The following is a 21,716-nucleotide window of genomic DNA, read 5'->3' on the forward strand; positions in this document are numbered from 1 at the left end:
ATCATTCATGAGATAGTTGTTTTCCAAAATTGCGATATTTAATAAATTTCACATTTAATATCTAGTATTAAATGGTAAATTTAATCTTTATTTTATATTTAATATGGAATATTTCTTTATATCACACACACACACACAAAATATAAAATATTATATATTTTTATATCGCATAAAAAAGTAAAACTCAGAATTGGAATTTCCGTCAATCTTTGCATTATTATCAATCATAGTCGAGCGAAATATAATTAAATCAATATGACTACACATCAAGTTAACAACTTCTATTTGCAGTAATCAATAATCATGATTAATAAAGAAAATAAACAGGACGGAAATAATTATATCGGTCATCACTTAATTTATCATTTCATTCAGTCATTAATTAGAAAATAATTATGCTCTTGATTATGATTGATGCAATAAATTAATGTAACGTTAAAAACCGATGTCGATGTCCTTTTTTGCGATTCTTCAATTGATTATAAAATAATAATTTACTATAAACAATAATTATTATTTATACCGTGAAATAAAAAATAATCGAGTAAATTAATTACTGCTTAATAAGCTCATCGCAATTTTCGCGCTGATATGAACTTTTTTTTGACACAGTTTTGAAATTCTAATTAGAGCTTTTATTTTATAAATGTCAAAAGTTGAAGATAAAACGAAAAAATCTCAGAGTAAATTCTATTGTTTGACGCGCATATTTTCGACGACGTCGCACTTTATCTGACGAACTTTAACGTCGCGTTATCCAACTATGACACCTTAATAAGAACCGGCAGCGCTAATTCTCGGCGGGTTTCCCTACGTTTCCCCCGGTCCATCGTCGTCGTCAGCTGTGCGAAGGTCAGGGTCGCGCGCACACGCGCTCAAGAGGGTGCAATCGATGCAACGCCCCTCGCCGGATGCAGTTACCATGACGACCATCTCTCCTGACCCCTATTGCCTAGAAGAGCGAGGCGGACGGCAGTCCGTCGACATACGAAGAGAGACCGGGAATTGAGTATCAATCCCTCCAGTTGGACGCGCGAGAGAAAGAGAGGGGGAGAGAGAGAGGGGTGACAGAAGGTGGCGGTGCGTTTGATGCATTCCCCGTCTTCTCGTTCTTCTTCCCGTCTACGATTCGTTAAAGGCGACATTCCGCACAAGGAATTCCTTCCGCGTACTTGTTCGCGTCTCAAGGCGCGATCCGTTTTAAAACAAAAAAAAATATACTCTAGTGCGCGAACTTAATTTCTGCGAAAAGTGCTCGCGTATAACCGTGTCGCCCTGAAGTAACGTTTTCTGTGTTTTCTTTGACCTCATTATATCTTTGAGTAGTGATAAACATTAATCGGTGGACACAAATAGTGGAGAAAATAAATGAAATAAAAATATGTGTAGAATTGAAAATTTATACATATAATTTTAATTAATAATTTAAACCGTTAATAAACGGTATAATTAAAATAAATTAAATAAATAAATAGTTGATAAATAAAAATAGAAGCTTAAATTTATTTGCATTAATCAAAGATTAATTATATGTTATTTAATAGAGTCAAATGGTAATAATAAATAATTGTGATTCCTATAAGAATTAAATATAAAAGTATAATAATTATTTATAACTATTTCTCGCGTTTAGAATTCTTTCAAAATAATTTATAATATGACAACTTTATTTATGTGTATCTCTGTTCAGATTGAAAAATTATTAGAATTGATTACTTTTCTTTAGACACTGCATATCAATCGTCCCAGAAATAAATTATAGTACGCGGGGTATCATTCACATCGAATTAAATTGCGCAAGGTCGCCGCGAGAGACGAAAGTAAGGTCAGCTGATACAAAATCAATATCCCCCCCCAATTGTGTCGACCTGGTTGCATCAAGACCACGCCTCCGTTCTCAATTCTATTCGCACGTAAAAAAAAAGTGACAGGAGAACTGAGAAAGTTAAATATTTCTATTGTGCATCGCGCGATAAATATCTGCTTACCCTATCTATTTGTGTCCGCGAATTAGAATAGAGACTAGATATCTCGAGGAAAGATGGATGGCTGGAAGAGCTGGAAAGGATCGGAGAGCTGGTTTTTCTCGGCATGGTACCAACGCGTGAGAGAATCATACGTTGCAGCCTGGCTCTTCGGGGTGTTTCAGAGCAGTAGGACGATGTCGACGAGCACCTCCCCCAGCGGTGGAGGTGTCGGCGGTGCCCTCAGCCTGATGGGTTGCGTGAGGGAGGCCTCGCCGCCCCCTCAGACCCATTATTCGCACCATCATTATCATCATCATCATCATCCTCCTCATCAGCAGCAACAGCAGCAGCACCATCGCGCTTTCGGTCTCGGCGAATTCTCGACGGTTCAGCACAGCATCGACCCTGCTCCTAAAGGTCAGTACTTGAGTACTCTTAGCATGCTTTAACGTCACGTATTTATGCTGGAAAGTATTTCTGGAGAAAGTTGTAAGAATTATTGATTTAACTATAGAACATAATAAATATGTCATAATACGTAATTATATAATAAATATATATTATATAACTTTCGTATATAATAATAATAATAATATGATATTAAAAAATCGCGAGGTATCTTTTAATATTGTTTTTACTTCTTTGTGATTTCTAAAAGTTCGTAAATGATTGATATTAATATTATTTATCGATATTGCGATAACGTTTAATGTCGTTAATAATAAAATAATGTGCGCAAATTTTTTTTAATAATAGAATAATATAATGTAAAACTTAAAAAATTTCAATGATTACCGGCTGTATTTTCCGACTATCTGCCGCATTGTTCAAGTCGAAAGAATTTCCCAAAGGACCGTTTTATGTTGAATTCCAGAAGATAGAAATACGACAATGACGCATTGCCAGAAAAACTGCTTTTTCTCCTTGAAAATCAGATTCTTGGCATCGCTCGAAATCACATGATGTTTTCGAGAGGTGTATTACAGTAAATTTTAAATAAACAAGGCATATGACGAAACATATGGATTTCTCGAATTTTTCCACGCAGAGTTTAGACGATTTTCTATAAAAAAACAATTTGCGGCAGATGAAAATGAAATGTGTTTCTTAACATTTCTTTAATGTTGAATAGTATTCTTTTTTACATATATAATTAAACTTTCATTATTTGTTTTTTTATATGTTATTCAATATATATTATTTTATTGATATTTTATATACTTATATAAAAATTAAAGAGAATTGATTTACCTTTGGAAAAAATTATTAAATTATCATATTTTGATTTAATAATTTGACAAGTTAGCGTCACATTACGGTATTGTCTGTAACCCGTAATATTATATGAATACGAAGACGTCTTCCGCATTTCGAGCGAGGATGGTAAATCGAGGACGTCGTTAACGGTAATAAGAAGCGCGTACGTTTAATTAAGAACGGACAAAGATTAAAACAACGACGGTAGTTATGATTGTGACACGCGGTGAATTATATGATTTTTTTTTCTACAGTTTTTTTAGTGTGCTGGCACCATTGTTCGAAAGAACACGACCGCGGTTATATGTCATTACGGATGAATTTCCGGGTCAGACCTCTGTTATTTAATTAATTCCCGGTAAATTGCAAAGCTGCGAAGAATTAACTTGAGAAATAATTTCTTAATCAAGGATACGCGGGAAGAGCGGAGAGAAATGAAATTCAGAATTTCATGAATTCTCAATCAATTGATGGTCTTGACCGAAATCCTTTCGTTGATACATTAACTTTTGAAAGAATTTAAATTTGAATTCTTTTCGTGAAAAATTTAATTTACCACTCTTGCCTATTAAATATCAATTTAAACTTAAGAAAAAATAAAGTTTTTTCATTTTAGTATTTAATATATGTAAATTTTATTAGAGATGCCTTTAATCAGAAATAAAATTTTAAATAATTACAAGAAATTTTGATGTAATAAAGATCTTTTATTTGACAATTTTTCAAAATTTTTTAAATGCTATACAGTTCGATTATTCGATTACTGTTGATATATATAACATATATAAAGAATTCTATAATATTAAAGAATTCTATATAATTTTTGTAATATAATTTATTTCTTGAATAACTTTTTCCGTGAAAATTCATTCTTTTTTATATCCAATAATTTGCTATGACTGATGACAGGTATATCTTCTAGACATACTGCATTAGTCTTCGATATAACAAACGGATGTTCTCGTTACATATGACAGGCAGTCGAGAGCGAGTGATTCAAGCGTAGCATTATTTTTCGCGCTTCACCGATGCCAAAGCTATCGTTGAAGCATGTAAAGTGCACTCGCATAGAAGGTGTCAAGTACACAGTAAAGATCACTTCTGATCAAGCGTTTATTCTTCTCCCCTTTTGTCTCGTTATAGCTGGTTGATGAAGAGATATACGTAGATCGACTTTAAATAGCAGCATTATGCGGTATGAAATCAGATTGTGATAGATCATCTTTAAGTGCAACGTCATTATGTTACATCGAAATCGGAATACATCAATTTTAGATATTGAATAATATTGATTATTGTTTTTATAATTTAATATACATTTAATATAAAATAAATTAATGCTTAGGATTAATTTAATTCTCTGAAAAGTCCATTAATATTATAAGAAGAGATAGTATATCATAAGAGGTGTATATCATATAGATAGTATATCATATATATATATTAAAAATATGTGGATTATGTATAATTTCATAATAATTATAAATTCATAATTTCAATAAGGTCGCTTACATTATTATTATAATACTTAGAAGACAATTATTTTAGTCATTTTTTCATATTTTCTTTTTTGTAATTTCATTTATTCTATCATTTCCTATTTTTTTTATTTCGATTTCATTATTTCTCTATATCAGTATTTATTTCAGCATTATTTAACATTTGAATATCAGCGTTTAATTATTTAGCTTCACTGTAATTGCATATTTTAGTTTGTAAACACTTGTGTTATCCATGTACTATTTATCATATTCGTTTATCGCATAATACGACATAGATATAACATTAAACTCTTCAAGGTCGCCAGTAAATAAAATACAAGAAGTAATTAGAAACGACCACACTGGCAAATTTTATTAAAGTGAATCACGACGTTCCGACCATGGTTTTGGTCCTTTTCGAGTGAACTACAAAAAATTATTTCCAGTATTACACAAAAAAATAAATTACATTGATTTTGAAATAAAAAATGAGCGGCAAGTTAAATACATACAATAATTTAGTTAACTATTCTATCGTGAGAAATAAGGAAACGACATAGATATTTTCGAAAAATCGCACTTTAGTTGACCTATTTCGCGACGTATCTTATCGAGAGAATCTGTTCACGTATCTGCTAAGGAGTCCCAAATTTCCGTGCACATTAATATCAAAGATACCATGGTTCTCTCGAGAAATATTGGCGGATGCCGTCACGTCAAGTGATAAAGTCAATCTGCTTATAAGAGAGAAGGATGGATATGGGTCAGAATTGTGGGAAGGAATAGGAGAAAACCATTAAAGAGAGAGATCGAATATACTGGCGCGACGCTAGGCCCATACCTTATAAGGAGAGACTCTCCCAGTGATATGTCGGCCGATAAAGTTATCGAGGACTGAGTTTCTAATCTTATCACTTCATAATACCATTCCCATATACAGTGCGTTATTGAATTCGCAAGATCAGTCGAGTGTGAATAGTGTAAATGGATAATGTGAATTTCAGTTATAGTCATATTTATGAAAGGATGTCTTCTCTCGAGTCGTTCGAAGATTTCCTCGAAATCCTCGGTAAATATCGGTCGCTGCAGATTTCGCAAAGATCATAAAATTGTAAATTTTAATAATAATAATAATAATAATAATAATAATACTGTTAATTAATGTAGCACGCACATGTTGCGGTAATTCTCTTTAATGTCTTTTAGAGCACGTTGATTTTAATTCATAAGTTATTTACTTTATAAATGTCATATTATTTCATTTAGTTAATTTCAAATATATTTTTATAATATCATATATAATATTAGAATATCATAAAATTGTACCAAATATATTTTAATTATGTGAATGTGTCAAGTGACGTAATTTCCTTTATGATTATTTTCCGCTTGCAGAACCAAAGAAGCGCCGTTTTCATCCCCTACGCGGTCTCCGGAAGATTTTCCGGCGAAAGAGTCGCGGTGCGCCCGGTTCCAATTCAAGCGATCGGGATGTTGAATTAGCGCGTCTTTCGCGGGAGGAGACCACGACGAGGCATCCTGCGGGAAGTCCCGAAGAGGTTCGCAGTAGAAGCGCCAGCGAGCTCCTCACCGATGCCTGCGACCGAGAAAGGTAGGAAATATCTTCCTTCAGTCTCTCAATAGTAGTTGTTTAGAATTTAATCCTAGATTATCAATATGTTTACATTATAGTTTACCAATATGTGTAATATGTGTATATGAACATTTCATATATGATGTCATGTCCATTCAACAATTCCATTCCCCATCACCTATTCATTGAAATCAATTAGTTACGTTTACTATTGATTATGAATTAGATAGCATAGAAGTTTCACGATTAAAAGTGATAAAAAAGTTAATAGGAAATAAACAACTTGTTTTAACTAACTTTTATAGTTATAGAAAAAAAAAAGAAAGAAAAAGGATTCAAAAAATTTATTAATTATTATTGGGAAAAAATGACCACACTGTACTGTATTAAAATGCAGCTCACCAATATAATGATTGGATACTGGAAAAAAAAAATATTTAGAATATTAATTAAATATAATTGTTTAATAAAATAAAAGCGCTCGAAGGACCAACGCAATGGTGAAAAAAGCGAGATAAAAACAGTCCCATTAAAACAGGAACCCATCCAAACGTTTATTTGGTTCAAATGCTATTTAACTGTTTTTATCTTGCTTCTTTCACCATTGTGTTGGTCCTTCGAACCTTTTATGAAATTTTATTGATTTTATGGACCTTTATTTGATTATATTATTTATAATTATTTAAATGAATGTTTATGTTTTTCTTTTATGTGTTTTATATTTATATTAATTGAAAATGTGTTTTTACATTCTACGTAATTATGCTCATTATGTGCATAAAATATTTAAAGTTATATTTTTTTTTCTTTTATCATAAAATTTCACATGTGCGTCTATAACAAGCGCACGCTAATGAAAATTAGTATAATCTAGGATTAAGATAATTGTCAAAAATCGTGAAGATTATTATCAGTCAACCTTATTTTATAACAATAACTTTAATTATTACGTAGAAAGGATTTTGATAAATTAAAATCGGAATACTATAATTATCGAAATGTCAATACTTGCGACAACTTGCGAAATTTGTGTTATCTTTTCAGTGGACGAAATATCCGACCATCAAAAAGACGCAGTTTTATCACGTTTTTCAAAACACGCCGATTGTTTAAGCAGTAAATATCACAATATGTATTTTGGCATCAGTAGATCGTTGATTTTTATGGTTATCGCTTAAATTTCAGAGGAAATCTTAATTATCATCTTCAAAAATAATTTTGACACATAGATAATAATCATGCTTATAAGCTACTGATAGTAATTAGCTAATCAGCTAATCAGCTTATAATTCTTCGGTTATAAAGCGTTTTAAAATGGAAAAACTGTAGAGTGCAACATCTTTATCTAAATTTGTTTAAGAGTTAACAATAGTTTAAACTATATTAATCTTATATATACACATATAGTATTAGAATTTGCAGTTAAAGTTAAGATGTAAATATTATATAATGTTTTTTATTAATAATAATTATCGTTATTATTTTTGAGATACAAAATATTTTTCTTTAACTCTTTACTTTCTTTATAAACTTTATATAAAGTAAAGGATTAAAGAAAAATATTTTAATGTAATTTATAATATAATAATAATTTTAGTATAAAACAACGAATATAAAATGGTTTTATATTTTTCTCGGAATATAAATTGATTCGTAGCATTGGTTCATTATTAATTTATAATCTTTGACCTCGTTTCCGTGTCCCGTCAATTTTTATTCTTAGCCTCGTAGTATCTCGTAGCTTACGTAGTAATGCCAAAGGGGTGTACGATGATTTACATTGTGCGATATATAATCTGAATACTGTACAATGACGACGCGGTTTGCTTTTGCTCTAATGATCTTAGCGTATGGAACTTCACATAAAGACGGTACTGACGATTATCTGTCATCGTTGATGCGTGTTATTCCTGGCAAATCATTCATCGCCTTGATTACAAGTATTAATGGTAGCAAATAAATTTTATGCTAATCGTCAAGTCTGCATATGCTTTTTGTCTTCATTCTTTTGCAGTAAATGTAGAATAGATTTCTGCCGCATATACATGTAAAAAGGTATGGGATATATATTATGACTTTGATTATATCTTTGTATCTTTTATTGAAATTTTACACATTATGGTTATATAAATTTAAAAATTTGAAATATATTTGTACATATTGTCTATGTGGTTCTGTAGTTATTACGCAAATTTCAATAATTTAATTTATAATAACAATTTTTACTTTATACGTAAATAATATTTAAAAAATCAGAAATAAAAAACTTTTATTTCTTGAATTTTTAGCGTATTTCTCCGGAGAGGAGGAGCGGAGGATAACTTTGTTAAATTACGAGGAGGTGCCGGCAAGTTATCAGTGTCGCATGATAGCGTTTTCCCAGGAGAAGTTCCTCATACTCGACCCCTTTCCTCTCTGGCCAGCTTGACGACACTCGAGGTCAGTATCTTTATTTTCATATTCAGATGTCACGAATGTTCCATAAAATGTTCGAGCTGCTCTTAGAGCGTATTTCTCAAAGGACCGGTACGTGTCACAGAGATCGGATAAATTATTTAATTGAAACTTGAAACAAATATGTACTTGTATAAATATCCTTCAGAAGGATATTGAAAATAAAATTATTTACATTCTCGTAAAATTAAATAGAAAAAAATGTTATCATCCTTTTTTCAAATTTTTAAATAAATTTCTAAGCTTACGTTATTTATAGACAATAGCCCAATCACAGATTTCACGGTCATTATAAAAAATGAAACGATTACTCGAGCAATTAATAGATCCATCGGTGGATTATTTCCTGTACTTGAAAGATCAATCGAATATTAAAATGTTGTTCATAAGAAATACAAGAGAGACTCTCATAAAGTTTCCCTTTCTATCAGTCAGTAAAACTCGTGGCAACATTCGAATAATCTTTAAGAGCTCGTTAATTGTGATGCAAGTGCACGAGTATGTATTTTCTAGTATCATTTACATATCCGCGAATTATATACACGGGGATTCGCGAGTCGTGCTCGCTACCGCGTGAAGCGTGAAGCGGCCGCAAAAACAGCGATGCTTCTCTCTCGTCTCATCTCACTGACATCTCAGAAAGTCGCACAACATTCCAAGCACGCGCGAAACGAGTTACGCGGTTACACATGTCCACGATTGACTCGTGACTTGTCTCCTGATTTTTCAAGCGCGCGCGCGCGCACGCATGTGTGTTTACGCATGGGTAGATCAATCACCGGAATTATCGCGGAGTTGCATAAAAATGACGATGCGCCGTAGAGAGATGTAATTGATGAACAAGGCTAATTAACTCAATGTTTTGCATTTCCTCGAACGAGCGTGCGAATTACTTTCTTTTTCTTTATCCCGCTGCATATACCGTTACTTTCCTCCATTGATATTTCTTTCGCGCGAATGGAGATTATAATCTCCCTTTTTTTATTGTTTATATGCTCGGTGTAGCACATGTTGTTTATCATAACAGTTACATTGAAATATTAACAATATTTGGAGTAGTGTAATATATTAATAATATTTGGAGTAGTGTAATATATTAATTTAAGGTGTCTACTCCTTCGAAAAACATGAAGAATCTGAAATTTTTAAGGATTTTTGTATATCTGGAAAAAATTAATGAATTCTCACATATTTTTATTGAGATACTGTAGATTTTTAAAAAATATTCTCTTTGATAATTTTGCTCTTATAAGCAGTCAGTAATCCATATATATGTATTTAATGTCTTTTAACAGAATATATAAAATAGGAAATACTTTAATATTCTTTATTATAATTTTTAATGATATAAAAATAAAAATATTATGTAGATTGTAGATGTAAAAATTTATTTTACTAAGACTAAGCTATTCAGGTTTTTTCCAGTATTTTTTCAAATCTAGCACTTGAAACTAAAATAGCTCTTTATTTTTCTTTCCTATGTGTGAAGAGTTTATTTTAGAAAATTGCTACAAAAATCTCTAAAAAATTATTTCCCTTATCTGGAATTTTGAACAAAAAATCTGGAAGATTATAGAATTTTTAGATAATTCTGTTTGTAAAATTTGTGAGTAGACATCCTGTAATAGTAGAAATATTGTTTATAAAAAATATTTGATTTATAGATTTATTCACACATGATTTATTCAATGTTGATTCTATTCTGAAAAATGTAATTTACTATAATTAGATTCTATTTTTTGTATTCTTCAAATTTATATATATCGATAAATTATATTTCATACCTCAAGGATGATTACAATTTATCCGGTATACAACTTTGCGATGCAAGTATTAATTTGACTCTGGAAAGTGTAATTTTACGTATGATAAATTTTATTTTGTATATTCGCGAAATTTATACTCTGGCAAATTATATATCTTTCGATTAGTATCGGCGATAATTATATCTCAAATGTGCGGCTCAACGGCTGCAATAATTGCAATCGATAATTATCGGAATACCACGAAATGTAGGACGATCCTTTCTATTTTCGAGAGAAAAAAAATGAGAAGAGCACGTTCCGTCCTGATACTTGTGAGGAAAGTCTCCTCGAATAGTTTTCACGTGGAAAATTCTGGCACGTAAAAAAAATCGCGAGAAGATTCAATTTCATTTCATGAATGTTTTCTTTTATCTTTTTTCAGCGGAGGCAAGCTAGGAAGAGTAACGAGATCATCGAGCACAAGGAGTACAATCATCACGCTGCACAAAGGCACCGGATATCCCTGCGGGTAAATTCGCGGAAGCTTTTAACATACTTTTAAAGCTCATAAATCTACATTCGTAAAATTCGCGACTGCTCTTGATGCTTTTAACGATAAACATTTCACGCGAAACGCATAACAATCTTTATCGTTGTATTTTTTTTTGTCAGAAACATATTTTCTACCTTTAATAGAGCACTAAAATATGCCGTGTTTCATGCTAAACATACATGCTAAAAAGAAAATTTCCGTTTTACAATACAGCGAGACATTCCCTTTAAATGTCATCAGGAAAATAAAAAGAAAATAGAAAGTCTTATACATATTTTTCGAATTACATTTTCATGGCAAATAATAATTTTGACAAATGACACAATCGTGTATACACAACATATGTATAACTATTTACCGCTTACACGTGATTTGTTCGCAGGTACTCGAACAAATCAAGACGGTCATAGAGAACCGGAATCAGCTGGCCTCCGGGACCTCGCCAGAGACAGCCAGTATAGCGCACGTAAGTATCTAGATTAATTCGTTAGATCAAAAGCGCAAGTCACAATCTCCGCCGACCTGTTGATCTCTTGGACGACAGATACGTAGTTTGACTGTTCCTTATCGGACAAATTTATTTAAAGAATTCTCTTATGTGTGTGTGTGTGTGTCCAGTTATATATATGTATATTTTTTTAGAAGTATTATTATCAAAATTTAATTGTCATTTACTAAATTCCTCTTATATTATTATTATGATTATATATTTAATTTGTGTATATAATTTCTTAATTGTACACATTTCTTATTATTATTTGGTAAATGATATGCAATGAAAAGAAACTTAATTTGTTTATGTGTCTGAAACGGCGAATGACTTGAGATCTCGCTAAGATTCGCGCGCGAAAGAAAGCCGGCTCTTTAATAAAGACAGAAAGCACGGCGCAGTGATAGCCCCGATCCGCATAATTACCGCGCGTTTCACCCATTTTTTCTAATACGCTGTATACGCTCGATGTATAAGTGACGTCACGTTTCGCTTTTGCGTTTCAGCAGACTGCCGGCGAGCGGTATCAGCAGGAAACCACCGAGGTGAGATAAAGCGTGCGACGCGAGAGCGTGCATTTTCCTCACGTATCGACGTTAGTACGTTAGTTTCGATCCACAGCCGTCTAGTATCGCCTCGCACCTTACGAGATAGTGCCATTATCGACGTCGATATTGTCAACGATTTGTTATATTCTCAAGAGCGGCCGCTTTGTCTCGATATCATCCTCCAATTTTTTTTTCGAACGATGACGTAACGCCAGCGACATATCAAAGTGGGACACGCGAGTGTTGTGTGCAAAGTGACGTGTAATTTTTCTATCAAAATGAACCGCGATACAGGTCGCCCGAAATCCGTGCGGAAGATGCTCCATCGAGTGTTGCTCGTGTCCTCGATCGTGTCAACCTTGAGGGCCAGGATCGGGGTAAGAGGAGGAAGGGAAGAATAATCTCCTCGCAACTCCTCCGGGAACTTTCTCCGTTCGTTAAAAAATCGCGATCTCGCCGCCGCGGTGACAGTCTGTCATCGACTTTCATTCCTTACGTCACACTTAGCCTCTCGTGCGCGGTAAAAGTATATGTACCGGTTACATACGTACATATGTATTCCAACTGGTAAAATAATCCGTGAATAATTGACCGGTCTCTCTTCGGAAATTCGAGACGCGTTTACGATTCGCTCGCGGCATCGAGATTATTACTCGCTAACATTACTCATCGGGATCGAATAAAGCGCGCTTTAACATACGATACTCCCATTGTGTATCATAGTGAAATAATTAAACAGATTGTTCTCCATTTTTAGAACCGTTTCACCGTATTTGACAAACATGGAGAGAGGAATAGCGAGAGAGAGGAGCAGGCAAAGGTGAGTACACGAAACATCTCCTCAATTAGTGTGTATTCTTTATCGTTTTCGCCATTCATCTTACTATATATTATAAAAAAAGGGCCTCCTTTGGTATCAACTAATGAGATCTTAAATTAATCGATAAATCAACCGAATTTCTGCAACAGGTGGCGAATCCGATAAAGATCCGTTAATCTCTTCTATTATAATAAATCTTTTGTACATGCACTGCCAACGAATCGAAACATGGAAATAATCGTTTATGTTGATTGCGAGATACAACTCGCATGCAGTCGAGTTTGCATTATCCACCTTGGATGCGGGTGCACTCGGTCTATAACGGGAATTTTTTAAGGTCGTCGTTCGACCGAAAAAGCAGTAACATTCCTGTGCGGGAAATTTGTTTTTCTACTGATACTTTTATTTCATACAACACGTGAAACACAGGGTATCTCCGTTATAAAGTCTGCATTAAAAAAAAAACAAGAGAAACCGGACAGACGTCGTATAGTTATTAAAATTCCCGAAAAGATAGGAGCAAAAATATGGCTCCATTAATGAGGGAAGCTATTACTAGCTCTTTGCGGTCTGTGTGGCTGTATTGACATCGTTTATCAGCGTTTCGATAAAGTCAAACTGAACTATTGTTATTATTATATTGCGCGTTTAAAGTTTTCCATATAACATCTTTTAAATGTTATATATATTTTATCATTGTTATTTTTTACTTGACATAAATACGACATGTCACATAATTTATGGCTATTCTTCATATCGTTTTCCAAACGATCGGAGTATAATTTTATATTTCAATATATGAAAACTACATTTTTGACATTTCTATAAAATTTCGAAAATAAAAATTATTAATTACTGATTATATCTAACTGATTATTATCAACATTGTTACATCAAAATTATAATAAAGTAGTAATATTAGTCTGTTTGTAGAAATTAGTTTAGAGGTCGCAAATTATTAGTAATGTTAAATAATTAATAACTAGTATGACAATATGATTACGATTTAATAATACGAGTAATTAATAAATCACCATATGATTATGATTAAATAATTATATATATATATATATATATATATATATATATATAATCATATTTATATTACTATTTTCATATCATATCATATATGTATATATATATAAATATATATATATATATATATATATATATATTACTTTTATTTTATTACTGACGTATAACTCTTTAAAACTTTATTTTCCGACATGGAGAAGTAAATTTATTTTTAGTCTTTTAAAGAACGAAAAATAATCACAAACATACACGAATAAGGGGGAATAATGATTACATTCTGGGAAATCCAAGTTTATCATCGCGTCTAACGGTAGATATTTTTGGCTCGTGACACATTTACAGATCTTTCGACACACAAAAGCAAGCGTCCTGCAAAATATAAGACAATAAAGATGGGAGGAGCGGGAAGGGGAGAGAAAGAGGACATTGTGAGAGGGCGAAAAGGAGTAGGAAAGGGAACGAAGTCGAACACGGGAATGCGTCCCTTTTACGGCATCCTCTCCGTTTGTTTCGACTTCTCTCTCGTGCGTTCTCTGCTCGCTCCATTATTTCCGTCTGCTCTCTCGGCGATGAATCTCCGGTGGCTATTATTGCGGGCTTCATGACGGACGACAACTGTTTAAAACAATATACTCGGTTTGTATCGTTTCGAGTCGCTGTTCGCAAAATCGTCCTCTTTGTGGCGACACTCTCTGACTCAGTTTTCGAGCTATTAAAACACGCCTATTGTAGTTTCGTCGTTACCGCTGTATTGTTGTTAGAAAGTCAATAGGTTTTTTTTAGAAAAAATTTATTTTAGCAATTATATAAATTGTTATAAGAAATTTTTCTAACTTATATGCGATTTTAGAATTGAATACTAAATTTTTAACATCAAGTTTTTTGAAAATAACATCTATCATTAATAATTAGAAATTCATCACTTTATATGAAACTCGAAATAGATAGGATATTATTATAAAAGTATCATATATTGTCTCTTTCTCCACCGTGACTTAAAAAATAAATAACATTTAAAAATAAATCGGTTAAAAATAAATCAGTCAGAAATAAATAAGTTAAAAAATAAAAAGCAACAAATGAACAATGAAGATTTAAGAATTAAAATTTCGATGACTTGAGATAAAATCTGAGCAAAAATCTGAAAATATTAACTCGCAGTAATATTATATTCGGGTACATTCTTTCACATTGGTCTCAAATTAATGAGCCAACAGCAATCTAAAAGATGAAAACGTTGAAGACTAGAATATAGTCAAAAGATTCAGGGGAGGGACGCGAACATTGTTTCGATAGCGAGCATAAGAACAAATATGTAGAAGTGAGAGAAGGAGTGAGCGCGATACAAGGTTTACTGTTACTTGGCCCGTGGCCTGTGGACAGATCAACACGCCGAGCGTTTCGTTGTGCTTGCTCGCTCCTTGCTTGTTGGTTCGCTTTCGCTGACGGATCGACAGACGCAGACGGATTGGCAGGATACGATGTAAATTTATTGTACCCCAGAAAGAAAATATTTACTATCCGATAAAAGCGCATTTAATAACGTAGATCGAAGGTATTTTAGATTTATTGCCATCATTTATTAATTTCGAGTCGATTTTTCATCAATAAATCAATATGAAAGGTGTTTCAGTTAACTTTCATACGTTGTTTAATTTTTAGGAATTATTCATTAAAATTCATTGCAGTAAAATTTAAAAACATAAAAAGAATAAGTATTTTTCAATTTTGTGTATTTTTTAAGCTCTTTTTAATTTAATTGAGAGAGAGATTTATATTAATCATCAATATATTTATAAAATGTGGCATAATCTTTAAAAAGTTATGCCACTTATTACTCATGAAGTGATGTATCAAATAATAAGCGCTATTTATAGATATATTTGAGAATGAAGCTATTAGTTGACAAAAAGCTGTTAGAATTATTTTTAGATATTTTCTCTTTTTCTCTAAGAAAACGACTGTCAATTTAAGTAATCAAGGTATCGATTAAAACGAAAGAAGGATATTCAAAATGTTTCTTGTCGCACAGTTTTTTCGTCAACAACTCTGTCAACCTTACAATTTTAATAGGAAAACCATATGATTGCTTGGTCTAGGTACATATTGCTATCTAACATGATCGGTAATTGACAATTTAGTAAGAAGCCTGAGTCTCTACTCAATAAGATGATATCTCATTGAAATATATGTCGGTAAAACGGTTCAGGACTGGTGATCATCCGATGATCACTGTTGTCGCTCTGGTAACCAGTGGTAGATGGCAGAACTCGTACATTCACCAAGTCGTCACAAGTACAGCAAGTGCAATACTATTTGCGAAAGAGGACGTTAGTTCATCTTTAATATTGCGATTTATAACGCGCGGTGTTTCACTTACAATTAGATAATTTCGAAATGGTTATATGAAGATAAAATACATTACGAGATCTTAGAAAAGATGAAGATGGTCCTGCTTCAAATTTATGTAAGTAAAAAATAAAATAGAAAGATTTAATTAAACAATCTCTTAGGATAATATCGCTTTTAAGGACAATTTATGACATAAAAGCAATATGTGTGTGTATGTGTAGTAATCATATTATCATTTATAAGTTTTTATTTTCTTTTAAATGTGTTGTTTGACAATCAATTTCTATTTGTTATATGTTTTTTTTTTTGCTATTCTTAACTAAAAAAGCATTAATGATTTAAAAGCGAATATTTAAAAATTTTAAACTTTGCATAAATATTAATTTTAAAAGTATTTAATAAGGTATTTAAAGTTATATATATATATATATATATATATATATATATATATATATATATATGTTTATGTATATTGGGATTCATATTTATATAATTATAATTAAAATTGATAAATTTAAAAATGATGACGAAATTAATAGGAATGTTAAAATTAAAAAATTTTTATATACATTTTAAATTTCTTAACTTTGACACACACACATATTAAATTCACCGATCTAAAAGAAACTTTTAGCTTATATAAACATTATTGAAAATTATTTAGTAGATTTGAAATTCAATGATCTAATTCACAACTCTTCTGTAATAAATTTCCATTTTTTGTATCATCATGAATATATTTATTAATCATAGTCAATACAAATTTCTTTTAAAAGCTGGAAGATTTTAACATTGTACTTTAAGCAATAAAAGTTTTTGCACATATATCGTAGCTATAATAAAACAAAAAATATATTAAAATTGTTTCTTGCAACTTTATTACAAATTTTTCAAAATTGTGACAACAGGATAATTTGTAAATTAGAATCGTATATCAATTTCAAAAACTATAAAAAGTCTTCAATTAATCTTTCTTTTTTTCAATTGTTTTTATCCTTACGATTTATTAGTAGAGTAGTAGAATAATCTTTATCATTACAGATGATATGCATTAATGATAATATCATAACAGTTATTGATCTCATCGATTGCATAATTTACTCATGATATATATACACTAATTTTTTTAACAAATGAATCTAAATGGACTTTCTAAGCATTACATAAAGCGTCGTAATGTTCGCAATGATGTCTTGGGTGCACTCGAGCGAGTAAATGCTTGTATACGTAGAAAACGAATAGAGTAGTCTTGTTTTACTGCCGATCGATCGATTGATGATTACACGACATGCTTAATAACATATCGAATTTTCATCTTTTTCTTCTTTTTTATAATCATTATCGTAAATTTATGTCTCTATCGATTGATCATAGTATGAGCATCGATCAAAAAAGGAATATTAATAATTCTCTTTAATACATCTATTATATTTATACATATACATATTATATATATATATATATATATATATATATATATTTGTAGTTATTTTATACTTACGTGCTATTTTGCGAATATTACACGTACCGTACGTTAGCGGCATAACAAGTTATACAGCTTTTAACTCATTTCATTATCATTTCATTATACATATCTTGAGTATAATTCAGGAATACATATTTTTTTTCGTATATGCTGCGAATTTTACAAGACTCGAATGCGAGTGTTTCAGTGTCAAAGTTCATTGACTTCATTTGTCGAAGCTATCAATCATTTTTTTTCGAAGGAAATAAAAAATGATGAATAATTAAATAACGAGATATAGGTATCTAGAAATTTAAAAGTCCTATTCTAAATGTAAAATTTTACAGAGATTTTAAAAATTTGTTCTTTAAAATAACAGGTTATAAAAAGAAAATAACGTTTATTGCAATAATATACATTAAAGTTATCTCAGGTACTTTTTACATTTTATTCTTTTTATATTTTAATCTTAGCAAAACGTTGAGATAATTTGAGGTATTTACAAATAGAGAAGAGCAACATATTCGACTTTATGAAATTTAATAAATATTACATACATTTTTTTATTTATGATAAGATTGTACATCTTCAGATTAGCTTTATTAGAGTTTTCATTTTTGATTTTAGAGTTTCATTCCTGATTTTATGCACAAAAGACTTGTTAAATAAATTATAAGAAATAACTTTTATTTAATAAAATAAACTGATATTATTTTATATAACATATATTGTTATTAATTTTATTTTTACTATGTTTAATATTAATCATTTTTTTCTGTTTATTTTATTATAATTATTTTTTTTTATTTAAGAAATAAATATTTATAATGAACAAAGAATGAATTAAATTTTCAGGAAAACATTTATTAAATACTTTTAAAACGCGAATCATTCAAGCAACGATCGAGAAGTGAATGAAAGCTCATTAATTCAATGTAATAAAACATTTCATCCGAAAAATTTACAATGACGCACGTGTCGTTTACCTTGTTCCGTTTCACATACGCACGTGTACGTGCACGTGTGTACCATGTACGTATTTCGTTTTCTTTTCTTTTGTTCATACGGAGGCAGTTTCGGATAATCAACGGGAGATTTATAGAGGTTACACGGCCTCTAATCGCGGCTTGACATTTGCAATGCGAACCCACTAGACTGTCAATCTAAGCCAGTTTGGTATTTGCTTGGCATTTGTTAGATCGCGCGATTTACCTCATGGCATGCCAACAAAGTCGAAGAATCCTTACAAGTCTTTACGAAGGACTAAGGCATCAGATAGTTATCGCCTAGTTAAATATTATTTTAACTGATTAAAAAATCGAGTATTATTATAAAAATTATTCGTCGACATAATCTAAGATTTAGGAAACAAAATATTTCACACTATAATTTGGAATTATATTGGAAATGGCGGCGTTTTGAAGAAACGATAATTAGATGGGAAAAAAGATATGAGTAAAAGAAATTCTTTACATTATTAATTTTCTTACATTATCAAGAAAATATTCTTGATATATAAATTAGCACTAATATAATTTATTTATTGCATATCGAGGTAATTTTTTTCATATATTTAGTACGTATCTTATTATTATATTAATGTGCGCCTTATATATATATATATATATATATATATATATATATATATATATACAATTTGAAATTAAAAATATTAAAGAATATGTACTTTCTGTTGATTCTTTCTATTAAAAGATTTCCAGTATCGATGATAGATGCATCGGATTTGTTCTAATAAGCTAAATTTTTATTTCCGCGTCGCTCACGCCTTTTCCGGTCACGATCATTCTTCCGTTTCATGATGAAGGAGAAAAGAGGCACGATTGTTGCACGAAAGTGCAGTGATTCGATGGCGTTCTCGCGATTGCGAATCATTGCGCGACAATTGCACTATGGAAGGCTCTCATTTAATGTCGAGAAAGGAGCAGGAACGATTGTGGTGGAGAGAAAATAGACTGTTTCTCGAAATAAATATCCACTTGCAAGCATTAATTGCAACAGAAGTCGCGCGTGTATCGTATAAAGCGATCAGTGCTCCGAATCGGTTTTTAATAGTAGCTTTACATTTTGCTCGAGTAAAAACGAACAGTGACACAGTTCTTTTTTCTAAATGAGTCGAATGATATGAAATTCGATCGGTTCCGATCTGCTTAAAAAATATATTTTCAACAAATGGAAAAAAGTAATAAACTAGAAAAATAAACGAGAGATTAATAAGCAATATAAACCCAGACTTCTGTAGAGTTCAATATTATATGTATGATATTATTTTACCATGTTAAGTTACATTCGTGATAACATATATATCTATATAATAAATATTGAGGCTTCAAATCATATTGGTTCATATTGGTTCGATATTGGTAATTTTTTATCGCGCTTTATTCTCTTTCTGTAACTTTGTTTTTATCTTTTTTTTTTGCTTTCTTTGCTCTGATGTTAGACGAAATATGACAAATTGAAAAGAAGATGGGACAGAGAAGCTTTCCTACTCTTGCTTCAACAGCTAACAGCTGGCAAGCAGGGAGATGGATAGCACCGTTAGCACGCGGCTCGTCCGACTCCTCGTAGATCAGCCTTCTCGATCCTCGCCTCTCTTTATTTCTTGTCAGAGGCCATTAAGTATTCAGGGACGTACGGGATTTGACACTCTCCGCTGGGAAATCTTTTTGAAACATAAGCCTAATCGAGCTTCGTGTTACTTATAAATTTTTGAATAATAGAAAGAAGTTGATTTTAAGGAAATTTGACAGCAAAATATGTCATAAATGCCTTATACTTTTTATGTGAGTTAATATTAAAATTAATAGGACTTTTTTATATAAATTGAAATGTTAACATTCACCTTTTGCGAAAAATGTTCACGAGAATTTAATAGTATACTGAAATTATGCCATTTCATTGTTGACTAAAAAATTCTATGGAAGCTATTCACATTATAAATTGTATACATCATTATATTATATTACAAAATATAATTATATATAATATGTTATATTCGCAGACTGTGAAAATATTAAATTTTGATTTTAAGATTAAATTTAGGGTATAAAAAAATAGCATGCTAATATTTTCATTTAAAAGTGTTTATTTTTTAAAACAAAAATTTTCTGAAATATACTTTCTGACAGACTATTTCTGTCTGTTATGTATATTTGCTATCTTTACAACGAAAAAGATGAAATATTTATATCGATGTAAAGTAAATTCACTAAATATTATTTTAACTATTTTAAAGAAGATAACGATTCTTTTAAGTAAAATAAAGATGACGATAATATATATTTTGACAATTTAGATAAAAAAATCAGGCGATAATTTCATCTAGATAAATTTATTTGGATAAAAGTGGAATAATTATTTTATCTGGATAATTTCTAGATACTTTTACTCCAGATAGTAAGAAGCACTATGAAACAATAAGTTTTATATATTCATTTTTCAATCTTCAAGACGCGATTTTTTCTAAGAAACGAGCATAAATTACATTATATCAAATCATGGCGCATGATATCTCCGCATACGTTCCTGAGGCCTCCACCACTTGGTCTGATCGGCATTTGCCACTTCTACTGCCGTCCAAGTGCGGCGGGACGAGAAGTCAGGATCCTCGATTCAGTCGGTACCGCGCCGCGATGCGTTTTCCGCATGCATGACACAAGTAGAGAGTGTGCGCGAGTCTAGAAAATTACCGTATTCGCCCCCTTTCTCTATCAGGTGAAGGGCTTCTCGTTATATAAATCTTGATCGATCGCACCGACCTTCGACTCGGTGATGTCAGTCGTTCAGCCGGAATCAGCGGAAAGACCGGAACGGAACAATACGCTCCGCTCTCTCGATATATCAGCTTTAAATTAATAATCCTAATTAATTATAAAGTGAAAAGAAAGGGATGTTAGTGTCAGAAGGGCGGTTGTGCGCGCTTGCGTCGAGCCAT

The 21,716-nt window shown here is 31.4% G+C and overlaps 1 protein-coding gene across 7 annotated transcripts in view; it reads left to right on the forward strand.

Moving 5' to 3' along the window:
* Positions 1 to 21,716, forward strand: part of LOC105255069 (microtubule-associated protein futsch) — a 65,619-nt gene that overhangs the window by 26,616 nt on the left and 17,287 nt on the right. For 3 of the 7 annotated variants that reach the window (XM_011264139.3, XM_011264142.3, XM_020028710.2), the window contains exon 1: positions 21,379 to 21,496. Coding sequence is in view for 4 of the 7 variants with exons in the window: in XM_025406043.1 (XP_025261828.1) it covers positions 2,042 to 2,384; positions 6,101 to 6,317; positions 8,588 to 8,738; positions 10,941 to 11,027; positions 11,434 to 11,517; positions 12,048 to 12,086; positions 12,847 to 12,909 (984 nt within the window). In the remaining 3 variants the exon portion in view is untranslated. Of the gene's footprint in view, positions 1 to 2,014; positions 2,385 to 6,100; positions 6,318 to 8,587; positions 8,739 to 10,940; positions 11,028 to 11,433; positions 11,518 to 12,047; positions 12,087 to 12,846; positions 12,910 to 21,378; positions 21,497 to 21,716 lie in introns of those variants that run through there. The other 4 variants (XM_025406043.1, XM_025406044.1, XM_011264136.3 and 1 more) reach the window with 4 other exon arrangements.

Source organism: Camponotus floridanus, unplaced genomic scaffold, assembly GCF_003227725.1.
Source record: "Camponotus floridanus strain SB8 unplaced genomic scaffold, Cflo_v7.5 scaffold13, whole genome shotgun sequence".
NCBI lineage: Eukaryota > Metazoa > Arthropoda > Insecta > Hymenoptera > Formicidae > Camponotus > Camponotus floridanus.